Below are 20,107 nucleotides of genomic sequence, written 5' to 3'. Positions count from 1 at the left end.
AGCCTGCACTGTTGTCCTGACATCTGTAGTTGGAAACGAAGCCATCTCTCTTTTTTGCAACACAAGATGTCATATCCTTGTATCCTTTTTTTATTATCTGAGATTTTGGTCTTCCGGGCAAGCTGAAAAAGCAATTGCAGAATTGCAGCACTAAGAAGAGCTGAAGATGCAATGATCTAAGAAAAAGGTCCCTTCCCTGTATACACCACTAGTTGCAGTACTAAAAATGTGAGCCACTTCTGTGTGAACCATACGTTGTGTTAGCCCGTGATCCTTTGCAATGAGACTAGAAAAATTCCTAAAAGGCAGCGTTGCCATCTTTGCTATGGAAACTTTGGTCCTGTGGAGTGAGGGTTGGTGAGCCAGCTGGAAGTGGACAGGAGCACCTGGCATGGGCCAAGGAAGGCCTGGTAGCTGTGGGGGAGGTTGCTTCGTTTGAGGCTGCATTCTGTCCATTTTCTTTTCCCATGTTTTTACATTGTGTTCTCCTCAGGGATTGAAAGTATGAGAGCGGGCCATTACAGGATAGCCTATACCTGCTTCAAACTGGCAGCAGATCGAGGTTACAGCAAAGCCCAGTTCAATGTGGGTCTGTGTTACGAGCATGGCAGAGGCACGGAAAAAGACTTGGAAAAGGTATCCACGGCTTGTGGAGTTGTATGTGTGCGGCACAGACCAGGAGGGTGGGTTATGTCGGGTGCACAGGCGCTTTTCTCCTTCTGCATGGGTGTGACAGTCTCTGAAGTATTGTTAGAAAATGCTGGAAATAATATAAACTGTGGGTTTGCAGTGCTGGCTTCAGTGTCATAGATCCCCTCAGAGATGTGCTCCTGAAATCCCCTTTGTCATAGCTTCTGAGGTCTTCTCGTAGGTACACAGTCTGTGCTGCTAGCACCCAGGAGAGTACCAAGGAGAAACCTGTCATGTTACTGTATTTAAAACACCGCTGCACATCCGAGAGCTTCTTTACATCTCGAGCCATCCAGTCTGGGTACCTTAACTACAGCCTGCCACCTAGTGTGTGTTGGCCATAGGCAGCACCTTCTGTAGCCAGAAAGATCTGCAAAGGTGGCTTGTTCCAGTAATTGTGCAGATCCCCATTGGCACAGGGTGAGCTGTGGTATTGTTGATCTAGTGCTGCTCCCTTCAGCATGGGGAGTTTTGACTAGAGAAGGCAGGGTGGTTAGAGGGCTCTTGTGTAGTTGCAGTCCACTTGTCTCAGTTAATCTCTGTTCTTCTGCTGAAGAGGTGTGGGAGAGCTGCTGGGGTAAGCATGTGCAGCTTATGATAGATCTAGACAAGAGAGGTTAAGCTTATCCTGGCCAGAGGGGAGTCATGCCATGTTTGAGGGCAAATATTACCTGAATCACACAAGTGTGTTTCTCTTTTTCCAGGCAGCTTTTTATTACTACCGTGCCGCCAGCAGCTGTCACCCCATGGCACAGTACCGCTATGCTAGATACCTCTTATGCCACAGACCTGAAGATGAGTGGGGCGGGCATCAGAAGGCAGTGACTTTCCTGGAGCAGGCTGCAACGGCCGGGATTACAGAGGTTAGTGTCCACAGCGTGGGAGTTCATAGGAGAGGGCCAGCAGAGAACCCTGTCTAAAGGATTTGAACCCTTACAAGACGTCCTAGAAAGCAGCATGCGTGGGACTGGAAGCAAAATTCTTCCAACTTATTTATACTCCTGATGGTGTATGGGAGACAGCTCTGCCTGCACATGGGAGGTAGCTAGGTACCCACTGTGCCAGCAGTGTTGGTTGTCTGTTTTCCTGTTGGGCTTTTTAATGTGGCTCTTAGATTAGGTGCCTAGGTTAGACCGTTGGCTTAAGAAAACTGACCTACAGTTGAAAATGCAGCTCTGTGTTCCACCTCAGTTCTGACAGTACAGGTCACGTTGGTGGAGGAACTTCCATGAGGTGCTTGAAGTAAGAATAGATCCTCATTCTGTATCTGTGACTTTTCAAGATGATTCATCCGCAAGTATCTGTGTACCCTGCCCTCCTTTCCCACTCTTTAGGAGATGCATTTAGGCATGTGCCATCTTGTGTTGCGAATACCAGTCGTTCTGGCAGTGACTGTATCTCATGTAGCACGCTGTTCCAGGAAGTGCATCTGCTGTGTCTTACGGACAGCTCACAAGTAGGAGCCACTCTCTGACTCTGACTTCCACAGTGCAGTTTGAAACGATGTTCTGAGTCTTAGAGTGTTAGTATGGTGGTCTTCACTGCACATATAGTGGACTTCTGTAGATCAAATGTGATTTTTCATGTTTACCATGTCAGACTGATTTTTTCTAGGACAGCCCCCCCATTTTTTCAGCAGGCTCTACAGCAAGCAGGGTACTTAGCACACTCGTCTTGCCGCAGTAACCCCAGCATCTGAGCAACTTGCAAAATCAGTAAAAGAATAGGAGTAATTAAGAGGGAAAATCCTGGCTGATTTGTACCATGTGGGTTTTGGCAGGCCCAGGCTTATCTTGGAGTGTTCTACATGCGGGGGCTGCAACCTAAGGAGAAGAGAGGTCTGAAGTACCTGCTGCTGGCAGCAAAGAATGGCGTAAGTAATCCCTTTGCAAGCTCTGATTGTTCTCAATTTAGGATCATTGCAGGTTACAGGTAGCAGATATCAAGGCTTCTTGGAAGTGGGAGTAAGTGTAGGGTTTTACCACACAGTCTGAAAGCAGAGTGGAGCCTTGGTGCATCTTGGAGAGGAAACAGCCCCTGGCACACAGACCCTACAAAACATGAATGTAGAAACAGCTCTGTTGGGTTGGAGTAGTTCTTACAGCACCAGTACTTATCTTCATCTTACATAATTTTACAGGTTTCCCATTATGGAGCACTACACCCTCTTCAGTCACTATACACCTACATCTACACCCTCTTTCACTACTTCCATTTTGAGAACTTTGTTGTGTCTATCTCAAATCTGTTCTTCAAAACTGGCCCATTATTTCTTGCCTTCTATAGAGAGGATGAAAAGACTGTTTCTGGTTCTTTGCAGGGACCTTTAACATACGTAAATACTTGAATTCAGCCTTCCTCTGTCGTCGCAGTTGCTCTTCACACATCATGTTGTCTCAATCCCCAACAATTTCCTTGCTTGCACTTTCTTCAAGTGACCCAGGCTTATTATTTTGAAGGGCAATGCCACAATCTTGGCATAGCACTGCTCCTGAACCCTTACCAGCACTTAGAGGAGTAGCAGTATGACACCCCATGTCTTGCAGCCAGGTTTCTGCATCCCACAGTTCTGTTTCTTTACAGCACTGTGACATTGTTCACTTGTTTTCAGCTTGCACTGCATTGTAACAGCCAGTTTTTTCTGAAGAACTTGTTCATTTTAACTTCAGTTCCCACAGCTTTTGTGTAATGGAAAATAATGAATAGCTATTCCCTCTTCTTCTGGCTAATACTTCTGATTCTGTCACCCTTTAGTTTGTCCTCTGAGTCATTTCTTTTGCAGGCTGCAGAATGCTGGTTTAGTTAGTCTCTCCATATAGTTAAGCTGTTCCATTTTGCTTGTCAGTCTTCCCTCTGTTTTTCTAATTCTCCTTTGACCATTTTAAGATGCTTAGACTGAAACTTGACTCAGGATGGAGGTATGCCAGGGATCTGACATAACGAGATCCTCTGATTTGTTCTGTATTTCTTTCCAATAATTCCTAATATCGTTTGCCCTTTTGCCTGCCACCGAGCAGTGATTTGGTGGTTTCAGGGAACTATCACAGTGACACACAAATTTCTTTCTATAAGTGCTACTTGGCATTTGTCAACACGAAGTTGACTCTGTAATTGTGTTGCCCTGAGATCTTCTCTGGTTAATTCTTTATTATTAATTTGATCACTCTGAATGACATTACATCACTTGCAAACTTTGCCATATCCGTTTTCACCCACTTAAGAATGCAAACACTGTCAGATCACTGGTGGGACTAGACCTGACTAGCCACAGCAGCTCAGACATCACGATACAGTATTTAATTCCAAATCTGCTAAAGATCTCTCATAAGCTGCATCATTGACTCCTTTCTTCCAGCCTGATGTCCGATGCATATACTGCACAATATAACAATGAATTATCTAATTAAATCGATGATTGTCATTTACAGAATGCCTGGTAAGCCCTTAACAACAGAAAATCTGTCAGGTAACTGCAGGTCCCAGGGGCACCCCTGACTCGATCAGTGTTTGGCATGTTTTGGTCACAGCCATGACAGTCCTCAGAACCTAATCGTTCCCTACCTCTGCTTCCCGCTGGATGCTGGCTGTGGAGCCACAGCCTCATCTTTGGTGCCAGGCTTGTGCGTAGGCGCCCTGGGATGGAACCCCACGCGTTCTGCTGGGAGAAGGGCTCCATGAGTACGTGCATTTCCCATTACCCTGGAGTTTGAATTTATGTTTAGTTGGTTAAAAGAATAGTGGATATGGGTGAAGCAAGGATGGCACCATTTAGCTACAGCTCCAAAAAAGGGAAAAAGGCCCAAAAAGTCATGGGTTCCGTGTTTGTCTCTCAGGTTGTTGCTCTGTGCTAGAGCTGAGGGGGAACTCTGACAAGTGTTCTTCCAAACATAATGATGCTTCAGAGAACTGCATTCTACTTCGGTTACCGCTTTTTATCCTCCTTTATTTCATGCATGCAACCATAGAATATAAAAAACATATTAAAGAGTGTTGTTGGTGAGCTGAGTCTGACCTTCAGGTTTCAAAGCATATTGTAGTCACTTATAACATGTGAATTTGGGGATCTTTTCTCCTTGTGGTCTTGTCTTTGAGGTGTTCGTCATATGAGAGACAGCTAGTGGAATACTTCTAATTTAACCCTGTCTCTTGTCACATCTGAAGTGCCAATCCTTCTACATGTTTATCTCCTCTCTACAGAAGTTTATTGCTGTCATAAACTGAGACTTGCAACATTTTCGAAAGCACCCACTCACTGAGTTCTTCACTTTCCTCTACCAACTACATCCCAGACAGAAACACTTGCAATATGTTCCTTTCTCATGGCTTTATTAAAACTTGCTACTTGCTTTTTTCCTTTATTTTCTTTCTTTTTTCTTTCTTTTTTTTTTCTTCTTTTTTTTTTTTTTTTTTGCAAAGCCTTGTCTAGATCACGTTTCTGGCAGTCTTACTCTTTAAGTTATGTCACTGGCTTTTTTTCTGGAAAAAGTCTGTGTGAATACTAACCCATGTGGGCTTTTCAATGTCTTCAGGACCATCATCTTGCTTTCTTATGTCTGAGACCCTTTTCCTCCCTCCCATTGGATTGCAAAGATAAAGTGCCCAGCTGACATGTAAACATGTGACGGGTTTGGATTTGGCTTCGCTGACCCATCTACAGTGACATCCTCTACGTTGTAGTTCATTCTCATCAGTTACATTTGAGTAGTTTAAGTGCTTCTTTGCTTCACTTAATTTCTGCTGGTTGAGATTCCTTCTGGAATATAGTTAAGCGGGGCTGAGCAAGATAGTGGTGCACTGTTGTGTTGAAGGCCCGATGCTGCCAAGGGGAATCTTCCACCCTTGGCAGCAAATACCTCTGTGGAGTTTGTTATGTTTTTACAAGTCTTTCTGCGTGAACTGTAATAGGGCAGTCCACAGGGCCTGCACAGAGTTTGGGTGTGATCAGGATGTGGGTGCAGCCAAGGCTGCCCAAATCCTCTTAGCTCTGACCCCTGAGACAATCGAGATGCTCTGTGGAGACAGCTGTTCTTTTGTGCCTGTGACACAGCCCTGGGTGTTGAAGGGAAATCAGCAAATTTAATTGGAAAGGAATAGGAAGGAGCTGGTAAGAAATTCTGCTTCACTAAGTGCTCAGAGAAAGGGATTAAATTACTGAAGGTCTGAGGGATAGAGGAGTAAACTTTAAAGGGAGGGACCAAAGACAGAGCATTAAACTTTAAAGAAGGTGTTAAAGACTCTCTGTTCTCCTTTCATATGCTGCCATCACTTCTCCATCATGTGGGGCTCATTGCTGTGCTTTCTCCTGTGGCTAGGATGCCCAAAGCAGGTATCACGTGGGTGTTTGCTATGAGAAGGGCCTCGGAGTGCAGCAGAACCTGGCAGAAGCAATGAGCCACTACCGACAGTCAGCTGCTGCAGGGAACAGGAGTGCTCGGGAGAGACTGCAAGTGTTAGAAGAGGAGGTGGAAGGTACCGTGGGCAGCAGGGGAAGAGGGTGTGAGGGACTGCACGGAGTAGTGACCCCATAAAAGTGGGGCCCACATTGCCAGAGGAAGGGTAACACAGGGCCATGGCAAAAGGAGTCAGTTTTACTGCAGGGAAGGGGAGCACTTGTCCTTTTCAGTTCTTCCACTTCTTACCAGCTATTTCCAGTTGAGCTGAAGTGGAGAAGCTGTTCCCATCGTATGATGTGTCATTAATACCTTGTTTTAATGTACTTTCAGATGTGCGAACAAAGCCTCCATTCTCTTATGGAATGAGAACTTCTTCCTCTAGCCCCTGTTTCTGGGCTGTTAAGTGTATGCCTGCAGGCCTCCACGCCACCCAGCCAAGACGATCTGCCCTGCCCCTGCCCCACTCCTGGAGCGCAGACGGGCTCCACATGATGGTGCTCGGCGGTGCAGGATGGAGACATGCCCTCGGAAACAGGGCAGTGCCACTGGAACTGCAGTGCTTGCAGCCCCACCACTGCTGTTACTAAAGCAGTCGGTAAGTGAAACAAGCAGCAGAAGGGATGGCAGCTCTTCTTAGTCTGTGTGGAGGTGGAAACGGGCTGGCAGTGAGTGGAAAGAAAAAGCTTTCTGTTAATGGAACAGGAGCCATTTTTAAATAGCAGGGGTTTGAGAATAAACCTTGTGATACCTCCTGTGCCACCGTGTCATCCAGCCCTCTACCTTCCAATACAGGGATGTTTTGTATGCTCCTTAATTTCTGTACAGAGCTACGTATGGACTCCCACCATGCCACGGTGGTATGATTTGGGGCTATAATTTCAGTAGCCCTGCACATCTTGTACATGGTCCCCCAGTGAGGTTTGCAAGCCACCATATAGTGATGTTGGCAGGTGTAGAGGAATTATAGAGGACTATATGAAAAGTTTATTTGTAAAAAGTTTGTAATGATTGGTAAACACATGAGGTATGAAATGTTAAAAAGGAAAAAAAAGGGGGAATTGTAGAGGAATGAAGCTGGGTTAATTAATATTGATAACATACAGCTGTGGGCTGGCTTCAGGGGCGGTGGGTTGGCTGATGTAGACAAGGTGCAGCTGTGGCTGGTTCTGGGAAGTGATTGGGCAGCCAAGGAAGAGAGAGGAGGAAGAAGCAGAGAGAAGAGAGATAGTGCATGCCCTGGCTGAGGAGAAGGCAGCAGAGGGACTGGCATGAAGAGTATGCTGGTAGGAGATGGTGAAAGACCTTGTTGCAGCTGGCTGGTTTGGAGAGTGCTGTGACAGGCAGGTAACTCTGTGATGGGCCTGGTCTGCACCTCTGAGGCAATTTGATCTCACTTCAAGGTTAGCTGTTCCCCCAGCGGCTCTGCTACCAGCTTGTCTCTGCCTGGCTGTTGTGGCAGTTTAATCTGCCTTCAAACCTGTGCAAGCAAGACAGTGAATTGTGGTTATTAGGGCACAGTTTTTTTGTGGGCTATTGCTTATGGATCCACCTGTACTAGTGAGAGTAATGGCTGTCCTCAGCCATCCCGCACCATTGTCAGTGTCCTTCGGCCCCCAGTTATTATTCCTCCGGCTCTGGCAGTGAGCTGCTCCCATGGGTACACCCCTTTGAGTCATGATGAGCAAGGTTTGCTTCAAAATTTATATTGTGCGTGTTTGCTAAGCACGCCAGCTCATTTTCGCTGAAGTGGATAAGGGATGCTCCCAGCGGGCAGTAACCACTGTCAGGCAGACAGCGGCAAGCAGCTGGTATGATAATTTCTTCCACTGGGGCAGCTGAATCCGGAAAAAGACATTTGTCCACACCAGTTTAAACTGGTTCAAGGGCATCTGTACAAACTGTCCAGCTTCCTGTAGCCATGGTGCTCTGGTGCTTTGTGTAGATCAGACTCTGAAAAACAAAGGCAATGGCCCCATCCTGAACTTGCTGTGGTCTCCATTTAGCAAGGGAGGGGCACAGCCAGAGCTCAACACATCTGATTGTTCTTCTTACTCTGGTCTCTCTTTCTGCTCAGACCAAACTTTCTTAGACCATTTCCTTTATCAAGCAGGATACATGTAGCAGGAAATTCCTCGGGTGGATTTCCTATTCTGTGATAATCCACAGCATGCTTACGCATTGGTCAGGACAGGACGGGGTAGGTGTTGGGGGGGCTGAAAGCAGTTTGCAGAATCAGGAAGTTGAACCAAGAGAGAAGAATGTGTCTCCTTTTTAATCTGCTTATTATAATGTATTTTTGTGTAAAGATTGTCCTTTGACAGGCACATCAAAGCAAATTTCCAGAGGAAGATGTGAGGTTTTGCTGTGTATTTGTCCTCTGTGTGTTCCCAAGATGCAGAGGAATCTCATAAGGCTGCATCTCCTCACAGTCATAGATATGCCTCCCTCGTGGTTAGCACAGCTGCAACTCAGTTAGAGTTTGGCTCATCGTCATTGTTTTGGTGCAAGAGCCTGTTTTGTTTGTGAAACAAAACAGCAAGATATTTCTGTTAGCAGCGCAGCAGCATAAGCAGGCTCAGGCAAACCCATCAGTGTCATTTATTGCCAGAGGTGGGGTCATCTGTAAAGCTTTTTGGAAGCTCCAAATTCAACAATGGATATTTTGGATATTGAAGAGTCTACCTGGGAAATCTTACGCTGTTGCTTTTGTCATTTGGTCCCAAGAGCAGCAAAAAGGGATAACTTTCCCATTTACTCTGCTTTAAATTATGTGTATAATTGTGTGCTGCTGTGGTTTGTGTGTGTACACGCTAAAAGCAGGGCACTGTCACTTCTAGGTGTATGGAAAAGGAGCGCAGGTAGGACACTCGGGATGCTCCAGGATCATATCTGCTGGGTTGTGCTGCCTGTTCTTTTTCAACTTAACAGCAAAATGAAAGCCAAAAATATCACCCAAAAGTCACCTGATGCGGCAGCCCCACCAGGAGCAGATAAGCTTTGGAGAAACCTGTGTTGTGAACGGTGGTATCTGTGGTGAAGTCAGTGCAGTATTTTTAATGTAAAGATGGTGAAGATAAGGCAAGCAGAGGAGGGGCTGGCAGTCGCTTCTCAGCCTCGCTTTTGTAGTCACTGTAGCAAGCAATGACATCGCGCGCTGCTAGGAGCGGAGGTGATGGCTTACCCTCATTCCCACAGCCCGACTCTCTCTCACCTGTACAGCCACTTTGCCACATGCCCCAAATTTGTTCTGGTGTTTTGTATCACAGTTGGAAGACACAAATTACGGTACAGAAGAGTCCTATGTGTGCACGATCCAGAAGCACTTACCTGCCATCCGTGCACTGCTGCGTAAGCCTACAGATGCACTCCAGATGCTTATGCCACTGTTGTCTTACCCGTTCTCTGTGAGTGCAAATCCCCTCGGTTAACACCACCTGTGTGCTTCTTCCTTTGTTACTAATATCTGTGTCTTCGTTTCCCTACACATGCTATTATCCTAAAACTGTCTTATAGCTCACATACATGCAGATCAAAGTAAAAAAACATAATATCGTTGAAGCTTGTGGCTGAATATTGCAAAACAGTGTTTTTACGCTTCCCTTTTCCCAGGTTACCTTTGGCAGGCTCCAGCCATCTGTTGTCTGCTTCTGGGCAAGGACTATGCTCCAAAATCCAATGGCCTCAAAAGAGAGTGTGGAGAAAGATATTGTGGGCACCTAATGCAGCCATAGGAGAGATGCCAGTGCTGATTTTGGGGAGTTTTACAAAATGCCACATTCGTAGTGGTAGAACCCCACCAGCTGTATCAGTGGGAGACAACAGGCAGGTGTCTCCTTTGTGAGTCGCCATTTCAGGCTTTCTGCAGACGACACATCATTACATCAGCTATACCGCACCTTGTTCCAGAGATGGTAGTGTTAGAAAAAAACAATTTTATTTAAATAAGAACTGAGATCCTGGAGCCCAACTCTGCGGCACATTGCAAAGTCCATGACTGCAATATTTTATCGTCTGTGGTGCACTATGATCGTGTGGATGTAGCTGACTGTGTTGTGCTTGTGGTTAATCTAACAACCCCCATCCCCTCAAGCAGCCTGCCCTGGGAGAAAAGGGCCCTTTGCTGCTGTGTGGCTTGAGTGTGATAGTAAGGTGGAAGAAGAGGAAAGCTAGGTAGGCAAGAACAGGCAGGTAGAAGGGAATTAAACAAGGTGAAATCAGTGATGGAGAAATTTGATGGCATGAGGCAAAGGAAGAAATGTGCCTGTGTGATCAGCCTGGATAAGGATAATACAATGACCCTGTTAAAGCACATGTGTGCACCCCGAATGCAGAAGGAAGCTCTGTCTGACTCTTATCTCCTTATCACAGCTGCCAAGCTGCCTACAGAACAGGAGCGCTGTCTTCCAGTCCAAGGCTCTTCCCGTGTGCCGACAGCTGCCGCAGAAGCCCCGAGCCTGTTTCATTGTGGACTTGGACCTTCTGGGACAAAATCATTTCAAAGAGGGTGCTCATTTCTGAAAGGAAAGTGCTGGCCAGTCTTGTCCCAGCAGCGTTTGAGTCAGCCCCAGCACCTTTGCCAAAGGTCTCAAAGGTCCTTGGTTTCTCCTGCCTTGCAGCTTCCTCATCCTGAGGTGAATGCAGAGAGTCGGGGGAGAAGACGTTGTCCTTGTAATTACTGGTGAGTGGCAAGGAGAGCCGAGCCACCCATGCTGGGTCAGCAGCCGTCAGCCTCTTGAGGGCCAGCTCTGGAGGGAATGAAAACAAAAGAACTGTTGGTGAGACCTGGAGTAGAGGAGACCACAGGAGAAAAGAGAAAAAGAAGATTTTTTTTAAAATGCTGAGAAATGAGGAGGCTTCCTGAAATCAGCTATGAGAGGACCGATTGTAAACAGGTCTAGAGATAAGCTACCAGCAGCATTTTTCAAACCAGAAGCTTAAAAAAATCAACCAAACTAGAAGTGGTTTAAAACTACTGTGCTTTATGGGTTTGTTTGTGGGGGATTTTTTAAATGTAATAACCATTAGGATCACTTTGCTTTCTCATTTGTTGCAGCCTCTCAAGTGGCACTTCACTAAACTGTTAGCAAAGCCCTAGAAAGTGAGGGTTTAGGACTGGCTAAAGGAGAGATGACAATGGAAAGCTTTCAAGGGGGAAGTGTTGGACAGAAAGAAGGTCACTAGTGGACTTCCCTTAAGGGTTGCTCTAGGGTGGGAATTTGCTGTAAGCAGGCATATTGAGACCAAAAAGAAAGGGGTTATTGTAAAAACAATAATAACAGAAGTAGAATGAAATTCTGGATTATAAAATGCGCAGCTGGGTGGTTGAAGACTAGTAACAAAAAATTGAGCTATAAAGTAGTTGTTCATCAATTGGAAACAGATGAGGAGCAGTGGGAGCCTGGTGTGGGTGTTGCTGCGGGCTCGTTAGTGTGCCAGTAATGTGATTCTTCCCTGAAATGGGCAAATGAAATCATACAATATGTTGGTCAACGTATTCCCTGTCGGCATGAAGACATATTCGTGGTATTGTTACTAGGTCTGGTGAGATCTGATTAGGGGTATTACATACAAATCTGATTACCCATCCATAGGAAAGAGGCTCTGAAAGACAGAAGTGCAGAGAAAACTTCTGAGATGAAAACAGGAGTGAGTCCAGACTTACGTGATGGACACCCTGAGAGGTAGGGGTTGCTTCGCCTAAGGAAGCAAATGCTCACTGGGGTTCTGACTGCAACCTGTCGTTATTTTGATGAGATAAGCACCGACAAAGGAAATCTTTATGCTTAAAATAGTTTTGGCAAAAGAAGTGATTATAACTGTCCATGAATAAACATATACTGGAAATTAAAGGAAGGACCCCATAGCAGGGTGAGCCTGGAATAGCATCCTCATCAGACGGCAGGAAAGGAAACAAGGGTTTTTGTTTTTTAAGGTAGAGCTTTGCAGTTGGTAAACAAGACTCCGTGATGTGGTGCACAGACGCTGCCTTCCAGCCCCACATCACTTCATTTCCAAAGCATAACCCAGAACCACTGGGAGGTTCAAAGCGACCATCAGGTTGGCGAAACGTTTTGAGTCAGAGAGCAGCAAAACAATTAACTGGTGTCTGGTAACAAAACACAACAGTCCCAGTCAGATGGCAAGAGCTGGTGGTGGTGTAATAATTATGTGGCTCTGACTTACAAAGTGACCTGTGAAAGGAGGGTCCCCATTCTAATGCACTTATCGTGCTGCTTCCAGAAGATAAATCAATACCCTGCCACAGCCTGGGACGCATGGTCCTCAGTCTGTGGCTAGTCAGTCACTGAGACGAGTCTCCTTCCTCAGCCAGCTAAGTAATTAATCCTTTTTCTCTGAAAAACAGCTGTGTTCTGGGGTGGGATGGGGATGAGAGCCGGGATTCAAACCTGGTGAGTAGAGAAGGGCAGACACATCACTTAAGATTTCTGTTTGAACTGAAGCCCCAGAATACTTTTGTGTTGCTTAACTTCCAGGATTTCTTTCTGCAGTCTCAACATTTTTTCAGTCGCAGTGACTGTTCCTTAAGAGATCTCCCAAGTGTGCTGAAGTCCCATGTTTTTGCTCTAAAACATCCACATTTCTCTTCTCCTCAGTCTGCAGGAAGCTGCTGCTGCATTCTCTGAATATTTTGATGCTTCAGCTCTGGAGCAGGGCACCACAGTAGCCTGCTCACTGTGGGGAGAGCCAACACTCAGTGGGCTGATGGCCCTGTGACCATGAAACCTTGTAATTAGGTATGTTTAATTTGACTAATAACTCTTTACTGCCTTATTTTAATGGTGTTTCGGGAGTGGGGTCGTTTTTATAATCAATAAAGTTATATCTCTCATCTGCTGCTGCGAGCACGCCGTTTCACTGCTGAGAGAGAGGTGTTAATAGACGGTGCTGAGCGTTCAGCCCACAGCTCGATGCTCACAGCATAAACAACCCGAGCACTGGCTGGGACAGATGAGCGGCGCAGTGCCCCCGCTGCGAGCAGCACAAAGGCCCAGCCAGCTGTCAGGGTACTCCTGAACGCAAGCAACGCTTCCTTCCTCGCTCAGGATGCAGGTCCGCTTCTCTGTTTGTGTTTGGGAGAGAAGGAAGGAGTCCAGCAGCTCCCTTGTCTGCGCTCCTTTGCCTTTTTGGGAAGGTCCGGGCTCGTGGTGAAGGTTTTTCACCACTGAAACAGGGCAGCCACTTTTGCCATGTCCGGTGCACCACGCTAGCGTAGCCTCAGCACGCACCACTGGTGGTCACTGTGAAATTCCAGTAATTTGGCAAAAGGTGTGTGGGGGGTGTCCTATCAAATCCAAGAAACATGGGAGATGGCACTTCATGGATATGTCTCACCAGAGCACAGATTTTCTAGGATGCTGCCTGTCTGGGCAGGACTGGATCCTGACGGACATGCTGAGCAGGGCCACCAGTCCCTTTACTGGGGCTAGCGCATGTCAGTATACCCATGGGATGGAGCTGGGCAGCCTGTCTGCTCCCTGCTGTTGGCTGTGGGAGCTTTAAATCTGAGGAATCTTGTAGCTCGTTTCCTTTGTTTGCTCCTTACTAGCATAAAAGGGCAGGAAGGCAAACGGAGAGAGGCAGTGTGGTTCTCCCTCTAAGTAAGAGCACAGCAAATGCTCAACTCTGGAATTAAAACAACCCCAGCAGCAAACCTAAATGAGTTCCTCTTGCTGTGGAGGAGCACAGAGGCTCCACAATGAAATTTCTGCTACAGGACGTGAGTCAGCCCAACTCTTTCAAATTGAAATACCAGTAGAAGAGATTTTTAGAACAAATCAATAAAAGGAACATGTAGGAAATGTCAGGCCCAGATGGTATTCACCCCAGAGTGCTAGAGGAACTCGGATATGAAATTGCTTGGTTTATTAGCTGCTGTTCATTAACTACTGCTGCAAATGAATATGGTATCAGAGGAAGGGAAGGTAGAAATTGTGACATAAGTTTTTAAGCGCATGAAGGTGAATCTGGTGCAGGCAGATTCGTAGAAATCACTGTAAGCGAGACTCAGCCAATAGCCGAGTACCTGCCATTCAGACAAGAACTGACATGGCATTTGCAGGGTGGGGAATTGCGTTTTGCAAATTTGTTGGCATCTTTGGAAGGGGTGAAGAGTCCTGGCTGACAGAGGACACCTGAGCTTGCAGAAGAGCACCAGCCAGGCTCGCAGGGGACCTGAGCTGTCCCTGAATTAGCAGCCAGGTTCTGTTGGGGACTAATAGATATTTGAGAAGCGAGGGTAGGAATGAATAATCTCCCCCACAAAGGGAAGTCATTAGTGGAGTCCCAGAGTATCCTTTCAACATAGTGATAAATGACATGGAGAAGTGGATGGCATTGGTGTTGACTCCACTAAAGCACCCAACAACATAAAAGCGGAGAGTTGCTGATAATACTGAGTGCCATGAGCAAAAAGTGGCTGGTGGATTTCTGACTCACCAGCTGTTGAATAACTGTCATGGGGGGTGACATGTCATGTATTGATGACACCCCCATCACGCAGAGGAGGAATTTGGGAGTCACCATGAATAGCAACAGAGCTCAGCATGGAGCTTGGGCAGAACAGGAACGAAGAACAAACCAGAAGACCTCCTTAGACCATTAGTGTAGATGTGACCAGAGTTTTGTGCAGTGTTTAGGGTACCACATTTCAATAAAGATACAGTAAAATTAGTAACAGGTTGGTCACAGGAGAGGAGACTGGACTGGTTCAGCCTGGTAGGAAACAGGAGTTTGATGGGGCTCAAAGGGTGTATAACATCTCCAGGGACTTGACAAGGACAACTCTTCCCCTTTCCCACTCTGCATGAACTAGGAGACCATGAAATGAAGGGTCTCGGGTCAGCACAGCACATGGTTGAACTGGACTGCACCCCTCCGCAGTGACAGAGGCCAACCTCACAAATCAGCTAAACAACAGCAGATACATCCGTGGGAGGAAGGAGCTACCGAGAGCCACTAAACGTGAAGAAGTCCAACGCAAAGCTCAGCAAGACCCTTTGCTGTAAAACTGCCTGGTACCAAAAGCATAGGATGCTCCATACATGCTGTCCCAGCACCTGCCACTGTCAGAGCCCCCCTAGGAGCCGGTGTGCCCCGGCTCGCTGCAGCCAGCCAGGTTTATCTTCTGAAGTGGGGTTAGTGTGTCATTTGAGGAGATCCCGCTGTTGGAGCCCCCGCACCAGCCCCAGCGTGCTCCTAGTCGCGTGGGCACCTCACCTGCCTGCGGCTCCAGGAGGGTCTCCAGCTCCTCTCCCACCAGCTGCTGCACGGAGAGTTCAAACCCACTCTCGGAATCGCGGTCCTCTGCCTCGCTCTCGCCGTGCCCGCTGTCCTTCGTGCTCAGGCAGTCGGTGTCCAGCCCCGCAGCCCTGCCACAGGGACCACAGCACTCGAGTCACACTTCAGCTCTCAGCACAACCCCACACCACCGATTACTGGGAAGGTGGTTGTCTTTATCCTCCACAAAATGGCCCAGAGGTGGGGCGTGGGCATCCTCTCCGTGCATCATTTACAGTACCAATGGCATAATCATTTCAGTCCCTGCCAATTAATGAGTTTTGGCTTTACTTGGTGGTTTGGGTTTTGAAATGATGATGAGAAAGGTGGTGAAAGCTTTGTCTGCCCATGACCTGGGCAGGTGAGGACAGGGGGACCTGGCAAGGCGGTGGTGAAGCCCTGGCATCCTCAGGAGCATTCACCCAGAGACACCAACACCATAAAGACCAAAAAGTTTGTCTCTGGGAACACCGTCAGCACACAGTTGGGATCTCTCAGTCCTTCCCATCCCTGCTAGCAGCACCTCCCTCACCAGCCTCCTGGCACAGGGACAGATGCCCCAAACTTGTCACCAGGCAACAGCATCTCTAAGAAAGTACCCAGAGACAAGAGAAAACTCATCCTTGTGCTGCTGCCTCCAAAGCTGGGACCCTCTGTGCTCATGAGTGCACCTCTCCATCGCACTTGAACACACTGGTGTTCCCCTGGTGAGGGCAGGCAGATGGTCCGTGGCCATGGAGGAGCTCAGGTGAGCTCGCCCCAGGGAGGAGGCGAAGAGCAGCCCTAGGAGGGAGCTGGATACCAACGGGGAGCCAGGACTAGAGGAGCACATCCATCCCCTGAAGGGAGGACCTACATCCCCAGTCTCAGGTCAGCAAAACTGGGGACAAGGTTTTTGCCTTGTGTGCTGCCCTTGGAGGCTCTTAGGGCCAGTGGGGCTGGCAGGGGCAGGAGAGACACAGGGACACGGGGCGTGGGGAAGGGAGGGCTGAGAGCCAGCCTTACCTGCTGCCGTTCTTGGCCGTGTATTTGTTTCCCCTGTGGTTTGTTTTGGGCTGGAACTGGCCCTGGTGCAGCAGGGAGAGCAGCTGGGAGATTTGCTGTAAGGCAGGAAAAGCCTGTTGAGCCCCGACATCGCCACTCAAGCTGCTTCCTGCCAGGACGTCCCCTCCGAGCCCCCCGGCCTTTTTATAGCGTTTCCTCCTCCCGCAGATGGCCCAGCATCCCCGCGCAGGGGGAAAAACAAGTGGCTGGGCAGCCCACCTGGCCCCCGTGCCTCCCCTGCGCGGTCTCTGCCGGCCGTTCCCTCCCGGGGGAAGCAGGCGCAGGGTTGTCCCCTTCTCCCTGAAACAGCCATCCTCCACCCCAGCTCCTGGGGTGTCCTGGTGGGTGTGAGGAGACCCTGCCCGTGGTGGGGTGGCCACTGGTCCTACCCAGCCCCTGCTGCTGGGGCACCTCTGCCCAGAGCTGGGAGAAGAGAAAACCAAAGACCATCAGGTTGCACATTCCCACCGCCCCAGGGTGTGCAAGACCTGGGCAAGGAAGGATTTGGGGCAGGGGCTGGGGGGTGGGGGGAGGAGAAGGGGGACACACCTCCAGCAACGCACAGGGCAGCCCCTACCTGCACCGGGGGCGACTCCATCGCGAACTCCCCAGTGGGGCTCTGCTCCGCCAGTGCCACCAGTGACAACCGGACCAGGCTCCTGAGGATGTGCTGGTGGGGCTGCGGCTGCCCAGGTCCCCCAGCACCCACGGGCTTGCTGGGTGGCAGTGGGGGCTGTCCCGCGGGCCCCTGCAGTGGCTTCACCAAGCTCTTGCAGTGCGGTGGTGCATCTGGGGGGCTCGCAGCATCTTTTGACGGATTTTTCTGTCTGTGGGGTTGGCATGGTCGACGCTGCAGGATGGGCAGGTTGAAGGTCCCCTGCTGCTCATCTGAGTCTTTTTGGGTCCTCTGATTTCTCAGGGTCCTGTAGAGAGTGGGGGTGAGGTGGAGGGGAGGCTGTGGGGAACCCCCCGGCACAGGGGCAGCTGTGCCGGGCAGATCCTCCTGGCAGGGACGGGGGAGCTCAGCCTCCTGGGGCCGGCCCCGGAGCAGCGGGACGAGGTGGATGTCGGTCTTCTGGATCTGCCTGTGCGGCTTCTTGAGCTGCTGCTGCCTGCGGGCATCCTCTGCCTCCCTGCAGTTGTATGCCATGCCGTCCTTCTTCTCCTTCTTACGCAAGGACAGGGTTAAAGCCAAAAGGAGAAGGCACCCGCCCAGGACAGCAGCCAGGCAGATAAAGACCACCAGGTACGGGCTCAGCCAGCTGGGATCCTGGGCTGAGATTTTGGAGAATGCCCCCTGATGCCGGAAAACTAAGTGGACCCGGGCCAGGCTGTGCAGGGGGATGTCCCCCTTGTCACTCACCCGGACCACCAGCTCCTGCTCGCTGCCAGCAAGGCTGCTGGCGTTGCTGGCATTGAGGAAGACCTGCCCCAGGAAAGGATCCAGGATGAAGAGCCCGGCATCATCCCCACCCACCAGATCATACCGGAGAGCCCCATTGATACCAGAGTCAACATCCCTGGCCGCGATGGTGAAGAGGAAGGGAGTGCTGGTGCATGACGCATTGGTCACTGCTGCAGTCCCTTGGGTGCTCCCATTCCCAGGGACCACCCAGAAGCACCCCGTCTCTGCATTGACCAGGACGGACAGCACAGCTGTGCCTCCCACCAGTGCTGGCGTGGTGATGACAGGTGCGTTATCATTGCGGTCGAGCACAGCCAGCCTGATGGAGACGTTGGATGCCAGCCGGGGATGCCCACCATCCTCAGCGGTCACCAGGAACTCCAGACTCCTCTCCTGCTCATAATCAAAAGCTTGGAGGGCAAAAACATCCCCAGTGGTGGGGTCAATTGAGACCAGACCCAAAGCAGAGGAGTCCGGGATGCTGTACGTAATTTTCCCATTGAAATCCAGGTCAGGGTCAGTGGCACAGACCGTGAGCAAGAAGGCAGGTGCTTCACTGTTCTCAGCAACAGCAACCTCATAGGCAGCCTTCTCGAAGGAGGGGGCATTGTCATTGACATCGCTGATGCAGATGGTGAGGTGCTTCAGCACAGCCAAGGAGTGGTCACCCTGGTCCCGCACCACCAACGTCAGGTTGTACTCGGCACGCAGCTCCCTGTCCAGCGTGGCGTTGGTCATCAGCATGTAGCTGTGGCTGTTGGTCCTCTTCAGCCTGAAGTGCTCGTACCCTTGACTGAGGGAGCAATGCACTTGCCCGTTGCTTCCCGAATCAGGGTCGCTGGCCGTCACCAGAGCCACGAAGCTGTCTTTGGGGAGCGCTTCCGAGAGCACAGGCGCCCGCGCGGCCCAGGTGACATGGACATCAGGAGCGTTGTCATTGACATCCAGGACTTTGACCAGGATCTTGCAGTGCGCCGGGATGGGGTTTGCACCCAGGTCCCGGGCTTGCACATCCAGCTCGTAGGCATGGGTTTCCTCGTAGTCCAGTGGGTGCTTCAGGAAGATGCTGCCTGTGCGGGCGTTGATGCCAAAAGCGTTTAGCACTTCCAGGGGTGCATGCCTGCTCAGGCTGTACTCGATCTCCCCATTGGGACCCTGGTCGGGGTCGGTGGCTGTGACCGTCACAAGGAGGGTCCCGGGCAGAGCATCCTCCCGAACCTCGACCGTCAAAGAGCTCTCTGCAAAGACGGGGCTATTATCATTGGAGTCGAGAACAATTACTTTAATTAAAGCAGTACCTGATTTTGGTGGCTCCCCATGATCAGCGGCCGTCAGCACAAGGTCGAAGGAGGAGTGCAGCTCCCGGTCCACTTCTTTAACGACAATGAGCTCTGCATGCCTTGTCCCATCAGAGCTGGAGACAACCTCCAGAGAAAAATGCTCACTGGGGGAGAGGGTGTAGGAGCAGTGGGCATTGGGGCCAGCATCAGCATCCAGGGCTCGATCCAGTGGGATCCGCGTCCGCAGGGATGCGCTCTCTGACATCTCCAGCTCCAGCTCGGGCGTGGGGAACTGTGGTGCATTGTCATTGATGTCCAGCACTTGCACAGCCACATGAATCAGAGCCAGGTTTTGGTTGGCCAGCACATCGAACGAGACCCAGCAGGGATCACTGTGCCGGCACAGCTGCTCCCTGTCCACCCGCCCAGCCGTGCTGAGCACCCCATCCCTGCTCCCCACGTGCAGCGGGAACCTCCCGGGGGTCTCCATCAGCTGGAAGGTATCCACTGTCTCGCCACTCTCGCCCTCCTCAAAGTGCTCAGCCAGCGTCCCTATCACCGTTCCCAGTGGCACTTCTTCAAACACCCGGTACTGCACCGTGAACGTGGCCACCTCCTGGGCATCGGCGGAGAGGAAGAGGTACCACCACAAGGCTGGGAGATGGAGAGCGGAGCGGCTCAGCAGCAGCATGATGCTGGCAAAGCCCAGCACCCCGCTGCCCCGGCCCACTGCTGTGGGCTTGCCCGCCTGCCGCCGCATACCCAAACGGTCCCTACGGCGACTGCACATCCTTGGCATCCTCTCCCATCTCCAAGTCCTGTGGGTGCCAGCCACCGGTTGGAAAGGAGAAAAAATCCTGCGTGAGTCTGGCGGCTGTCCCCCACGCTGCCATCATCAGGGGACAGCCAGGAGAGCCAGTTGTTCCCCAGGCTGAAAAACTCAGCCCGGAGCAGAAGGGACTGTCACCGCCACTGCCTCAGCCGGGGAGCAGCAGCCA

The 20,107-nt window shown here is 50.0% G+C and overlaps 2 protein-coding genes across 5 annotated transcripts in view; one reads left to right on the top strand and one right to left on the bottom strand.

The window, feature by feature from the left end:
• DELE1 (DAP3 binding cell death enhancer 1) overlaps positions 1–12,933 on the top strand; it is a 22,628-nt gene extending 9,695 nt beyond the window's left edge. For 2 of the 3 annotated variants that reach the window (XM_040604629.1, XM_040604628.1), the window contains 6 exons: positions 494–636; positions 1,395–1,553; positions 2,471–2,563; positions 6,003–6,159; positions 6,414–6,678; positions 10,452–12,933. In XM_040604629.1, the coding sequence (XP_040460563.1) occupies positions 494–636; positions 1,395–1,553; positions 2,471–2,563; positions 6,003–6,159; positions 6,414–6,670 (809 nt within the window). In that variant the 3' untranslated portion in view covers positions 6,671–6,678; positions 10,452–12,933. Of the gene's footprint in view, positions 1–493; positions 637–1,394; positions 1,554–2,470; positions 2,564–6,002; positions 6,160–6,413; positions 6,679–9,349; positions 9,488–10,451 lie in introns of all 3 variants that reach the window. The other variant, XR_005829427.1, reaches the window with a different exon arrangement.
• Positions 9,996–20,107, bottom strand: PCDH12 (protocadherin 12). 2 transcript variants are annotated; one of them, XM_040604627.1, is made up of 5 exons: positions 17,912–20,107; positions 17,002–17,347; positions 16,386–16,480; positions 15,321–15,472; positions 9,996–10,828 (listed from the first exon to the last, which is right to left on the bottom strand). In XM_040604627.1, the coding sequence occupies exons 1-5, from the start codon at positions 19,906–19,908 to the stop codon at positions 10,464–10,466; spliced, it is 2,955 nt and encodes a 984-aa protein (XP_040460561.1). In that variant the 5' UTR covers positions 19,909–20,107; the 3' UTR covers positions 9,996–10,463. The 2 variants fall into 2 exon arrangements, with proteins under 2 accessions (XP_040460561.1, XP_040460560.1); XM_040604626.1 differs by having other exon boundaries at positions 17,002–20,107.

The sequence above is a fragment of the Falco naumanni genome, chromosome 8 (assembly GCF_017639655.2).
Source record: "Falco naumanni isolate bFalNau1 chromosome 8, bFalNau1.pat, whole genome shotgun sequence".
NCBI classification, from domain to species: domain Eukaryota; kingdom Metazoa; phylum Chordata; class Aves; order Falconiformes; family Falconidae; genus Falco; species Falco naumanni.
The sequence above is the reverse complement of the archived record's forward strand: the minus strand, read 5'-3'. Positions and strand labels throughout refer to the sequence as shown.

Excerpts from the sequence above, each read along its gene's own strand:
- PCDH12 (XM_040604626.1), bottom strand. The coding sequence starts at position 19,908 with ATGCCAAGGATGTGCAGTCGCCGTAGGGACCGTTTGGGTATGCGGCGG. Across the intron at positions 15,473-16,385 it reads ACGGCCAAGAACGGCAGCAG|GGCTGCGGGGCTGGACACCG; the intron begins GTAAGGCTGGCT and ends TCCCTGTGGCAG. Across the intron at positions 10,829-15,320 it reads CCTCCTGGAGCCGCAGGCAG|AGCTGGCCCTCAAGAGGCTG; the intron begins GTGAGGTGCCCA and ends CATTCCCTCCAG.